We start from the raw sequence: 13,413 nt of genomic DNA, 5'->3' as shown, positions 1-13,413 counted from the left end.
CATTTGTCTTCAAGCTCCTATTCGAGCTCCAATTTGTAAGAGCCAAGCCAATGCCAATTTGCCTCTGATCTGAGGCTTCTGAGATTTAAAGTCAGAGCTAAAGTCGTTTGGTAAAAACTAGACATTAGTGAGTGTAGTAAGGCTAACAGTATGTAGTACGTGTTGGTGCCTTGGGGATATACCTTTTCTGTAGTAAAAACAATGGCATTTACCAGACTTCATGAATAAGTGCACCAAGTCCGCCTCTTTTTGCATTACATGAGAAAAACATACAATGTTTGATTTTGAGTCTAGTCATTCTTCACTGACACCTGGTGCCAGCTGATATATAACTTACAAACATGGATGTGTTTGCTTACTAAAGATAAAGCATTTATCCCAAGTTAAGTAAAGCCTGGATACCTAAAAAACATATTTCCATTGTGTCACAAAACAAGACATTTCAATGGATTTTCAACCATCACTGTTACACAAGACTCTGAGACTGTGGCTGTTTATACAGTTAAATTGTCTCTCCCTCCCTCCTTCCTGCTGGAATTCATTGTACAACTCCATTGTAACAATGACTTGGCTGACACCCAGGCCAGATGTATGAGAGAGAGAGAGATTTTCAAATACTGTGTTTACATTGTTTTATTTTCCCTTTTGCACAGTGTTTATCTTTCTTGAGCACTATTAATCAGGGTTTTGGGGCATATTAACTCTGGGACAAAACATGTGAATGTTTTTTATGATTACTGGGGAATATCTCAGTGCCAAAGTGTCATGTAAATTATTTTGTATCTTTTCTGCCCTCAGCTTTGCACATAACATCTCACAAAGCCCAGTGTTTTTATTGCCGCCTGAGCCTCAGAATGAGTCCCACTGGTGTTAGAGTTTGTCTGTACTGGTTTAATGGCAAGTCCTTAATCCATCACATCCCAACACAAACAGAGTCACCGCACAAGCAACTTTACCAACTACGCCTTGTCAAAAAACATGACAAACTCTGCCATGATTTACATTCTTAATAGATAACAGAGAAGCATTAGGAGTAACATTTTTATGGTTTAGAGTAAAATATTCCCTTCCGAGCTAAAGGGAGCGGTGGAAAAACAACAATACAGCATAGTATCGGAATATTTTTGCATGGCAATATTATTGTTACTTAGATGCAAAGTATCAATTTTTTATTATAGAATTATTGACACTACAAGTACAAATAAAAATGTTGGTAGCCTAGTTAAATGAACTGGCCAAAAACTTTATCTTATTAGATAAAATAGATGCTGACAAAGTTTTCCTTTGGGGAAATAATTTACAGTTGAAAAAAGGTACTAAATCGCAATATGTTTTATCACAATACTCAGCATATCACAACACATTTAAAATCGCAATAATATTGTCTTGTGACTTAAGTATCGTGATAATATTGTATAGTGGGGCCCCTGGTGATTCCAACCCCTACAAGCTAATTCTCTTTTACATAGCCTGACAAACAAGACAATCATCTTTTATGTCAACAAAACCCACTCTGGTCATTACCTCCACATCAAAGCCCTGAGGTGCCCTGTGGGCCCCTGCAGTGTACAGCTCACACAGCACACTTTAATGTTCTTTTATTTCAGTTAACACTGTACCTTGGAGGTGCATGGTCCCAAAATAATTAGCAATTCATCAATTACAACAAACCCATTGACATACCATAAACATGTAGCTTTTGGAGACCTCGGGGATCTGGGGCCTCAGGGCAGTTTGCCCTCTTAGTGGGGTTAGTAATCTAGCAGTAGTGCAGTGCAATGCTTTACTTGGGATGTAGTAAATCTTTAACTTGTTTTCTTTTCTTCCATTTTTGCAATGCTACTACATTAGTGCTAAAACAATGAGTCAACTGACAAAAACTATTAATTATAATTAATAACCATATTAGTCAAAAACTCATTTGATGTCATACAATCACAAAAGTAAAGGAGCTTGCTTTTTTTCATCTCATCTCACTATTAGCCATTTTCAGACAACAGATACATCAGATTGCTGACTAATTGTATTTTTGGGGGTGATGGCATTTCGTCACTCAGAAATAGGTGTTTTTCTGTAATGTGCCTTATAGCTTCATTCAGATATTTATAGAAACAGCTCTGTGCTCATACAACATTTAATATAGCACTTTGGGTAACACTTTACTTGAAAGTATCTACATAAGAGTGACATGACACTGTCATAACTATGACATGACACAGTCATTAACATTTGTGTACATGTCGTTTTTTTTATGACTGCTGTCATTAAGTGTCATTCAGTTTTTGTAATGACAAGTTGACATTGTTCGGGTTGTCTTGATTATGACAACTTGACATTAATTAAAGTGACATTACCAGTAGATTGTCTTTGTCATGACAATAACAATCATCATGTCAACTTGTCATAAACACAAAAAGAGGTGCATTTCTTGTTCATGTAAAGTTGTTATGACAAAGACATCTTCTGGTAATGTCATCCTGGTTAATGTCAAATTGTCATAATAAGGACATCCCAAATAAATGTAATGTCAGCTTGTCATGACAAAGACATCTTCTGGTAATGTCATCCTGGTTAATGTCAAGTTGTCATAATCAAGACAACCCAAACAATGTCAACTTGTTATTACAAACACCGAATGACAATTAATGACAGCAGTCATAAACGTTTATGACATGTACATAATGTTAATGACAGGTTCATGACCATGTCATGTCATAGTTATGACAGTGTCATGTCACTTTTATGTAGATACCTTCAAGTAAAGTCTTACCGCACTTTGACATCACTTTGAGATGCCTAACTTGTAATAGGCATTTGCTGTTTTTAACATTTTATAGATTAATGGCTTAAGTGGTATTACATTAAAAGAATATTAAAACTATCATACATCAATCATCTATCATACATATCAATGCATTTATCAATTAATCAGTGAATCACTTAGTGTTATTGTATCAACATGTTATGTTACAATTAGGAGTTGTGATGTTTTCAACCCCTTGCCATTTAATTACAGCACACTCCTGTGGGTGCACAACTTCATTGAACCACATTTTCTCTTTGTATTTAAACTGACTGCTGCAGATGTGAACCAACACACAGGTATCACAATTAAATTATGTTTTACTTACTAAAAGAAAAACACTGTATACTATGTGGTGATAGAAGGTTTTTGCAGAACAACATCAACAGCCATATTTCTTTGGTGACCTGCTGTTGTTTTTAGGTCAACAGCCCCCTTTGATCTCCTGTTACAGTAGGCAAGCCGCACAGCTAAGACGACAAGAGATGGAGAGGTAGAGCGATAAGAGCTGTCAGCGCACCGATCTAATCTGTTATTCGAGGGGGTGCATGGATAATGTGTTACATATTTTTTGTGAACTGGAGAAACCCTGTGCCTCCAAGTCTGGCAGTTTAAAAACCTAGAGGGACATTCAGATATTGTAGGACTAAAGATAAGAGTTGTAAACACACTGATCTAATCTGAAAAATCAGGGGGATTAGCACTTAATACAGTGTTTTGCCTGATACTATTACAGATAATCTTGGGCAATTTTAGGTATTTTACTCTCAGGGACATGATCTAGAAATTATCATAAAGTTGTAGTAAAATAGAGTTAAAACACTATGTAGATTATTCAGTGTTGTCAGGTGTGTGCCTAACCCTCCGCCTCTCTCCTATCCTTTATCTCTCAACAGTAAGCCTTTCTAGTCTGCTAGTTGACACAAGAGTTTGGCATGCTGTTGTCAGGCTGTGCAGAGAAGTGGACTTGGGTACAATACAAAACAGCTAACTTAAAGCAAACTATGGAGCTCATGCTGTCTACACAATGTGAGAGGCATCTGCTTCATACACTAATAGGTTGAGACTGTGGAAGTTCCTATCAGTTCCAGAAAAAAATAATAGCATTCTTAAGGTCCCCTGGGCCAAAACTGAGAGGTCTGGAATTATCACAGTTTCAACAAGCAAGGCAATTATGCCAGTGATGTAAGGTATTATTGCCCCAAAGTATTATTAAGTACAGAGAGTGAACACTGGTGCATTATCTAATTCTGTGGAAAAATAATAAAATCACACTTAAATTGTCCCTTGGCCTTGACCCATCTTGTGACCCTGCAGTAACAAAGCTTGTTTTCTGTAGACAGCAGAGCAATTGCTGGTGGGAATGCCATGGTAACAATTACTCACCACATTAACATTTCAGCATTCCACATGTAAGCTGTACAAAAGGTGATTTTTCACTCATGTAATTTTATTTATCCAAGTTTATTGTGATCATCCAAAATAAGATTACATTAGCATTTTGACTGCGGGTCAAATTTAGATGAGTTGACTTTTTTTACACGGTCTGGTGAGCAGCCATCCTTTCATAATTAATATGCCATGTAAAACAACACAATTAAACAACTAGGCTGATGTGTGGGCATTCATTCTAATATATATTGATGATCTAGTTATGATAAGCTTGTCAGTCACTGAATAGAACAGAACAGAACAGAACAGAATAGGTATCAGGCTGTATCAACACATTCCTGCAGTTTGTGTGCGGAGAAAGCGGCACGCGTCTCCTCCCTGCCCCTCCCTCCCTCTCAGGAATAATTGCCTGTGCTCTGGCGTGGGTCCAGGATGTTTTACGATTTTATCAGCTTGTTTGGCCACGCCTCATCAGCCCTCCTGCCCTGGCTAATGAAACCACAGCATACACCCACAAAGGCAGGAACTCTTTCACACACATTCACCTTACGATCCATACATGCAAACATGTAGAAACAGACCCTTCAGCTTACAAAAGGTTTCACAGTTTGTTTCTATACTTGTGGCCATATTTGGACCACACACATGACACTATCCACGACAACATTGTGTCAAATATAGATATAATCTAATGGTACATGTGTGTAAACATGTACTGCATGTATATTTTAGAGAGAAAACTCAAATCCAGTTCACCTGAACATATAAACCGATATCCAGTTTGATATTACACAGCAAACATCTTACTAAAACCTGAAACCACATAAACAAGCATTCCTAAACACACAACTGCACACTTGTCTGTTTGGCCAAAAGTAATTAAGAAGTCTGTCAACAAGCTGATGACTTCCTGACAACTCCCCTCGAAAAACAGCCTCCGCTGTCCTCCCTCCCTCCTCTGTCTCTGGCCACACTTCCCTTTTTTGCCCTGCTGTGCCAGCTATCTCCCTTTTTACATTTATCATCTTTGTTCTGATCTCTTCAAAAGGTTTATTCATTTCCTCCCTGCTACCTCTCTCCAAGAACATGGTGTACTGTTGTTTTAGTTTTTCTTTAATAGTACTTCCATCTTCCTTTTTTCTCAAACCACAATTTTCTGCTTTGCCTCCATGTTCATCCATCAAGGGTGATAGCTCCATATTATGGCTGTCAGCAAGCTGTTTGCTTCTTGGTTTTATAACAAATAATTATAGATCTTGGTGCATTTAGTTCCTTGATGATTGAGTCAGGTGAATGACAATTAACCCAATAATGACACTTGAGCAACAAGCTACTGACTGAAGACACCTCTCAGTTCAACAGTCCACCTCCAACCTTCAACTTGGCATGCTGTATATTACAGGGGTTTCCCAAACCCTCTGAGTGGTCGCATTGGAGCCAAATATCAAGGCACTTTTGGTAGACTGGTATTGGCTAATTATACCCACTCATGCTCCATTTCTTTGCAGTTTATTGCATTGTGCTCTGTGTTTACCATCAGTCTTTTATGTTATAAATGCATATTGTCTCCAATTTCTAGTAACAATGCTTATGTTTTAAATATCAAATAGACAGCTAAAATGCCTTTTAGTGAATGAAGAGATAATCAAATGTCTTAAACTGGATTTGCACCATACATACTGTTTCACAAACTAATAACATATTTGATAGGGATTATTAAATGACTGGGCTTGGGTTTAGATGCAAAAAACTATCACCAATACAGTAATATGCACCAATACAGTAATATGACAACTGAAGTGTATCCTTCGTGTTTCGATCCATCTTGTTTCCCTATTTTGAGCTTTATTCCAAATTGTTTTCCTCCACCAAACTGTCTATGCTTTTACAGTTTAGCATCAGTCAATGATTATGTTAATGTTCAAAAACAGGTTAGCCAAACTCAAGGTTGTACACAGTTTTAGTTAAGCAAGACTTAAGGTTCCACTGAAACTTTACATGAGCTGTAAGTCTCCAGAAAACTTAAAGGGGACTTCTCAATGCAGCACTATAACAAAAGCCGGGCGTACCATACATACAAACACATCAGCACTCTCTTATTACCTTTGACTTTCTAATCCCATATGTCTCCTCTATCCCTCTTTGGTCACATACTGGGTAACACAAAAGGGTATACAAATTCTAATAATTAGGCTGCGATCAATGTGAATCTAAAAGAAAAAAAAAAAAATCAATGCAGCTGAAACACAAAATAAATCCCCTCTGAAACTCAACTTAAGACTAAACCTCAAGAATCCCTTCACTAAAGCGTAGCTTTAATGCCCATTCCATGTGTTAGCTCTTCTTAAGCACCACTGTGGGAACTCCTAACAAAGCAGCTGATAAATGGGACTGCCAGTGTCAGTTAGCTACAGTGGGTGCATGCAGGAACACACAAGATTAAAAGAAATGTTTTTAATACAAGCAGCATACTTTCTGAGTAGGATGAAGCAGATAGGGAGGAGGGAGGGAGTCAGACAGAAAGCAAGCTGTCTCTGTGACAATTTAAAAACATGATTTGCCTAGCACTGGGAGGGAGGATTAGGAACTGGACTGCTCTGCAACACACACATATCCTTGCTTTCTAATCCTGGAACACATTAACAGCCATAATTACACAGCTACAACAGCTTAGTGTTGCAGGGAAATGACTGAGTGATGGGAAGAGAGCAAGAGAAAAACACACAGAGAAACAAATACAAAGGGAGAAGAGGGGATGAGATGAAGCAATTAAGAAGAATACGTATTCTCTTTCCCAGAGAGGAGGTACAAGGGAGAGGAGAAAGAAGCTGAGGAGGCTGTCACAGGAGGTGAAAGGGGAGAATGAAAAACACAAACAAAAGGAGAATATTTAAAATGTCAAACAACAAACACGGAGAAGAGAAAGAGGCCAAAACTATCAAAAGTGGGAAGAATGAGGGCGGAAGGAGAAGTAAAAACAGAATTACAAAGGGGGATGTAAACATAGTAAGAGGAGGAGAGGCTGCAAAGTGCTGACAAAGGTGTGGGAGAGTCAAGAAGGGAGAGAGAAAACAGAAGAAGAGGAGAAGAAAAAAGAAGAAGAGCCGTAGGAGGGCAGGACAAAACACACAGCGTGCATGGCCTTAACAGGGCATTCCATTCACACATACAGGAAACAAAGTATTTAAACACTGCGAGACCTAATCGATAGAGCGGGGAGGTGCATCATTACACACATCACTGCTGCAGGGAAACACACCTGGAGCACTCATTCTGTCTCTCAGTGAACATTAATAAAATCTAAAATGACGCTGCTCTTGTGTTAGACCAGAGATAAACTGCACTGCCACATGGCACGTATTAACCTTTTGAGTTTCATTTTTTTAAGCAAACTGAAATTAAAATGTATTTGTTGCTAATAAAGTAGTATGCATCTCCTTGGTGAGTTCTTGGACTTGGGTGCAATATGAAGACTAAATTCTGCCGCTAGGGCCTCTCAATCAAAACAATACCAAAAGATGGGGCAATGCTGCCATTGCAGTCAGCGTCTCCTGTTAGGCTTCCCTCAGCATTCACTGTACAGGAGGTTTGTACCAGGAGCTGAATTATTTGTAAAGGTCTCATCCACTCCAAAACAAACTGACCCAGTGATTTACCAGTAAACCATTAACACTGAATAAAGCAGTGTCACGTTGAAAATCAGTGGGGATTTTCGACACTGTTTGGCATGGCATGGGCTGGAGCTGAGCTGCCGCTAACATTTGCTCAGCTTGTTTCCCTGATGATCCAGACGACAGATGAGTAAAATCCTTCATCCACATAAAACATACAGTCAAAAACGACCAAGCATAACATAAAAATGTGATTTACAACCACATAAATGGCAGGCAACCACAACCCAGGTACATGCACAAAGTGCAATAATGGCCAAATGACATGGACCATGTTCTTGCTTAAAATTACAGATTTCTCTGGGTTTGAATTTTGTTAGAAACATTTAAATTAATGTAAGAACACAGCTACACAAAATATGTAAAATTGGTCTTGTCATTATTAGACATTTTAATGCGGAAAAGTTACAGAATATGTCTTTATCTTTTGGCATGAGAAGTACTGGTAAAACACATTTCATTATGCCCAGTTCCATCAAGTGTCCCAGTAAGCCATGCCAGTGAGCCATTATGCACAATTCCAGGACCCTGGGACGAGCTCACCAAAGTGGAATGCAGTTGTTTTTAATGTTATCAGTGACACCTGTGCTTTTCCAACTACGACATACCAAAATGTCTTCTGTGAAAAAGCAGGCCTTCAGTCAGTCAATAGGTGCCAACAGAAACGCCCACCTAGAGGCTTAAAGCTTAGGCATTGTTTTCAAAAAGTATTCAAAAGTTGTTTCGTCCTTTTTGAATGAAATGCCAAAATAGCTGCAATATCATTACAGTCTATATTTCCTTGCAAAAAAACTGAACAAATTTTAAATTGGAGTTTGAACACTTAAAATAATACTATCCAAAACAGTATTCACTGTTACACCCTTACACCCTTTTAGTTTAGAGATTTAAACATTTAAAATGTAGACTACTCATCTCTACTTCCAGGAGGAACAGACTCTTCTCATAAAGAAGAACAGGAGGTGAAGGAGGAAGTGTTCAAAGAGGAAGAAGAGCTCAAATGAAAGGGAAGCGAGGCAGTGTACAAGTGAGCAGAATAGGATGATAAATAAGATGAAGGGCAGCAAAACACAAAGAGCACTGAGCGGGGAGGGCTCGCATAAGGGTAGATGAAAGCAGATGAAGAAGCAAAAAAGGTAGAGCAAGAAAGAAAGTAGAATGGAAAAAATGAGTCCATCTCCAAGTGCTGTCTCTGTGTCTGTCCCACATAAACACAAACACACACACAGCTCTGACATCTCCCCTTCAATCACAACTGAGACCATCTATCTATATGACTGGTGTGCTCTTTGAATAATGGAGCCAATATTAAGCGAGTCACTGAGAAGATTTGGTCGTCTGATGGGGGTCACGAGGTTTCTGCCCCAAGAGCAGTGCAGGGAATCAACAGCAGTCATAAAGGAATCACAAGAGGGAGTCATTTGCATTTTACACTCACAACTAAAGTGGAAACGACTCATGCCTGCTCCTGTCTGGACCATCACAATTCACATCAGATATGCTTTTAATTTTTTATACAGCAATTATGGAGAACTGGACCTCCATGGCTTTGTCTAATTTCCCAAGACTTTGGGATGTGAAAATCATATGGCCCTTTCATGATATAAAAATGACAGAGCATTCGATTATTCTTTTATGACTTCAGGGGAAAACCTCAAATGTTATGAAAGTGCTGTTTCATAAAAAGTTATCTTGCTTCTTTTCCAAGTCTTTCAGGAGTTCATAAAAATCTGCACACTTTATTACAAAACTATTTCAGACAATGAATAATGTAGCTAACTGATGGCTCAAAGGTCAAACAGACTCAAAAGGAGTTTAAATTACATTTGTTCATGCTTTTGTTCATTTTCTTGGACTAGTTGGTATCAGTGGATATTATTCTGCAATGATTGCCACTCAAGACAAATGAGCTGCATTTACATGAACAAAACATCCACCATGACTGCATTTTCAAAGTGATGTACAAGGTGTTAGTTATTATTAGGTGTGTAGTTATTTTCTAAATAGCAGGTATCAAAAACTATTGACATCTATAAAAAGTATTGTTTAGGTAACAAAAATCTAGTATTCTACTGGTACCTGTCACAAAACATCTGTAAAAAATACCCAATCATGACTGGATAGTGTGTCATCTCTTTACATCTGGTACGCTGGCTTGTATTTTAAGGCTTCCTTCAATTTTTACTAATTGTTTGTGCACTGAGCAAATAATTGTTTGGTCAAAACAATACTATTAATGATAAACACCTTTGCCTGGATTCGGAGCAGCTATAGCAAAACATTAAAGTCACAACAGTGCCTATTCTCCCAAGGGGCGAACTGTAAGGTGCAAATGGGTGCATTTTATGAGCAGTACCTGTTCCAGAAGTTTCCTGTATCTCTGCGTGGCTTGCTGGATGAGGTCCCTCACAGTCCACCCCTCCTTGCAGGGCACCACCACACCCGTCTGCCCAAATGTCACTGTCACCTTCATTATAGCAATCTCCACTTCATCCGAGATGCAGGCCCTCTGGATATGGGTGATGAACAATGGTGATAATAATGCAGACCACTGTGAAATGCCCTCCAGAAAGTCTTGATAAAGAGGCAGGGATTATGACCAAACAGAAAAGGCCAAAAAATGCAGGGCTGGTAGAGAGTGGCTTGGGGTGACTTACATCACTCAAACTAACTTCTTTAAAAGTCCCACAGTTTGTCAAAGTGCTCCACAGCCAACACAGCTCCTTACTGAGACTGTCAAATGTGTTTACTGCCTGTACATGCCATTCTTATCTGCATTTACAGACAAAACTGAAGGTGATGATGACGACATGAGTAAGCTCCTTTCTCTTGCAATGAGGGTTATCACTCTCTTTCTCATCTCATCACATCTCCTCAAGTGGCATCCAGCAAGTGTTGATACTATACAGTTGGTCCATGCAAGTTATAAAGCGGTTCAGTTTCCAGGAATGGTAAAAAAAACAAAACACTGCAGTCTTTAGTGATGGAGAGTAAAAGTAGACGAGAGGTGAGTGTCATGTCATTTCTCACTGAGTATAACTAACGCTAACTCTCGTTAACTTCACTTAACAGAGGCTAGCTGTCTCCCAGCTAGCTCCTCTTGGCTAAAACTGGTTAGCTTGATACTGTAACCTGGTCCGGCTGAGATAACAAGCCGAGGATGAAAGGTTTCGGCTTGTCACGAGCTTTAGATACCCACACGCCCTTCTCCACCACACCTGGTGCGTTATTACTCGTTTTGACAGATGAACAAGCGTTTATCCAGACTTTCACATCAGAGTTAGCAAGCTGAGTCCCAGGCTAGCTAACGTTAGCCACCTTAGCTGAACTTTGGAGGGAGGGATGCAGTCGCTCGGGCATCATTCCATAACTTTTTTCCTCTCGTAAGTTTCCTTCTTCCAAGCGGTCAGTAGCATCCACTTCATCAGTGACACACACACTATGGCAACGTAACCGTTATTTTGACAAGCCCGAGGCGAAGTTAAAGAGTAAACAGAGCACGACACTGTGTGTTGGAAAAGTTTTGGGATTCCTTCACTGCCGTCCGCTCCTGGCCAGTTCCTGACCAGCTCCTCCACCGCTTGTTGCTGTCACTTTCTTAAAGGGGAAGTACTCCATTTATCACTCGGCTGAACGACCATAGAAACAATGAACGACCTTAGAAACAATGCACAACTCATGATTCCTCATTCTCTGTTACAGATATTGCCACACAGCAAGATGTAATGTGTAAAAAAGTGGCAGTAAACTCCACTCGTTAGTTAGAGAAGACTGATTTGTTTTGTATTCAGTCAGTCACTCTCCTTAAACTTCTATTTAGGTCTCCAAAAACAATGAGCTAAAAGCTGCTCACAAAAGAACTACACCCATTTTCAGAATTCATACATGTTATTGTATTGTCTAACACAGTCTATAAATATTAGTGAATGCAACAACAACTCTCCTCCAAATTCAAAAAGAGTGCTAGAACTCAAATTTGTGATGTCATCATGTATAAAGTCTGAAACTGATCCACAGACAATGGATTGGTAAAGATGTTATAAGCAGGGTTCAAGTCATGGAATGTTGTAGTTGTAATGAAGATGTTACAGTAATCTTCCATGGACAACCTTCACATAATGTAGCTTAATGGCATATGTTTTTATATAGCTGTTGGTGTAACATACCTCCAATATGTGTGACATTTTATTTACCATCACCATACAGCATGTTTCCTCATTTTCTCCTTGTGTTCTGTCTCTGCCTTTATGTATGCCTGCTAGCTGAATTCATGTTTAAACAGAGTTTCAGTCTGATTTGTTTGGAAAACGCCATGCAAATAGGGCAAGAATTAAATTCTAAAAACTATATTATGGGTCCTTAAAAAGTTACGGAAAAGTATTGAAATTTTGTCCATGAAAATGTGTGGAAATTGTATGCATGACGCTGAGCACTTGAGAATATGGGTTCATTTTCTATTTCAGAACTGAAGACACTACAATATAATAAAGCTCATTTGGGTACAAAAAAGAAAACAAACATTCCTTGAGTCCACGAAATCAGGCTCATATTCATTGTCCATCAAGCAGCAGCTCGCAGGACTAAAAGATGAAGCCAGCACAGAAATGCCAAAAACTGCAGTCAATTGAATAGCCGCTTGAGGCTGGCTCCATAGACCCCCATGTTGAAATGCCTAGCTTTACAGCAGAAATAAGCATGTTTACAGCCTGGTACAAAAAATCAAGATGGCAACAGCCAAAATTCCAAATTCAAGGCTTCAAAATGGGAGTCCACAAACCAATGGGTGACAGAGGTGTCTATTATTTTTACAACCTACGGGTCTAACACAGTTAAAAAAAATTATATTAGTAAATGTGAACAACTTTCTTCCAAATCCAAATCCAGTGCTAAAGCACACATTTGTGATGTCATCACATATAAAGTCTGGAACTGCTCCATAGACAATGAATCAGTAAAGATGTTATACATGACACTGAGAACACTCTGGGAAATGTTTTGAGTATATGGGTATAATTTCTGTTTCAGAACTGAATAAAATCATCTAAATACACCTGTGTAGAATAAAAAAGCTCATTTGGGAATAAGAAGGGAAACAAACTTTCTGTGGGTCCATAAAATCAGCTACCATTCATTGTCTATGGAGCAGCTCCAGACTTTATAGGCCTACTTGATGACACACAAGTTTGAGATTTGGGTCTACTTCTCTGGTTTCTGGCTTTGAGAGAGTGGCTCATGTTCACAAAGATTGAATGAACTTTCCTAGGCCATGGAAATACCATTGGCATTCTTAATTTAGATGGTGTTCCACCTGAATTGAGGAGAACTGCAGAGTTGGGTTCACGCAGAAACCTCCAGGGCTGGAAAATGAAGCCAGTGCGAAAGTGACAAATACTGCTGTTCATCAAAGGGGCACTTGAGGCTGGCTCCAAAACAGAGTAATGAAAACTGTACAGAGGGGGATTTTTTATATCTCATCCATTCACATTTTATCAAGGCCCAAAGTTACGCACATTTAAGGGCCGATTGAGTGACAGGCTGTCTGCCAAT

At 39.0% G+C, this 13,413-nt stretch overlaps 1 protein-coding gene across 3 annotated transcripts in view; it reads right to left on the bottom strand.

Annotated features, from left to right (window-relative positions):
• LOC126392868 (partitioning defective 3 homolog B-like) overlaps window positions 1-11,425 on the bottom strand; it is a 262,365-nt gene extending 250,940 nt beyond the window's left edge. For 2 of the 3 annotated variants that reach the window (XM_050048554.1, XM_050048555.1), the window contains exon 1: window positions 10,223-11,425. In XM_050048554.1, the coding sequence (XP_049904511.1) occupies window positions 10,223-10,339 (117 nt within the window). In that variant the 5' untranslated portion in view covers window positions 10,340-11,425. The remainder of the gene's footprint in view (window positions 1-10,222) is intronic. The other variant, XM_050048556.1, reaches the window with a different exon arrangement.
• Window positions 11,426-13,413: the final 1,988 nt, after the last annotated feature.

The sequence above is a fragment of the Epinephelus moara genome, chromosome 7 (genome assembly GCF_006386435.1).
Source record: "Epinephelus moara isolate mb chromosome 7, YSFRI_EMoa_1.0, whole genome shotgun sequence".
NCBI classification, from domain to species: Eukaryota; Metazoa; Chordata; class Actinopteri; order Perciformes; family Serranidae; genus Epinephelus; species Epinephelus moara.
The sequence above is the reverse complement of the archived record's forward strand: the minus strand, read 5'-3'. Positions and strand labels throughout refer to the sequence as shown.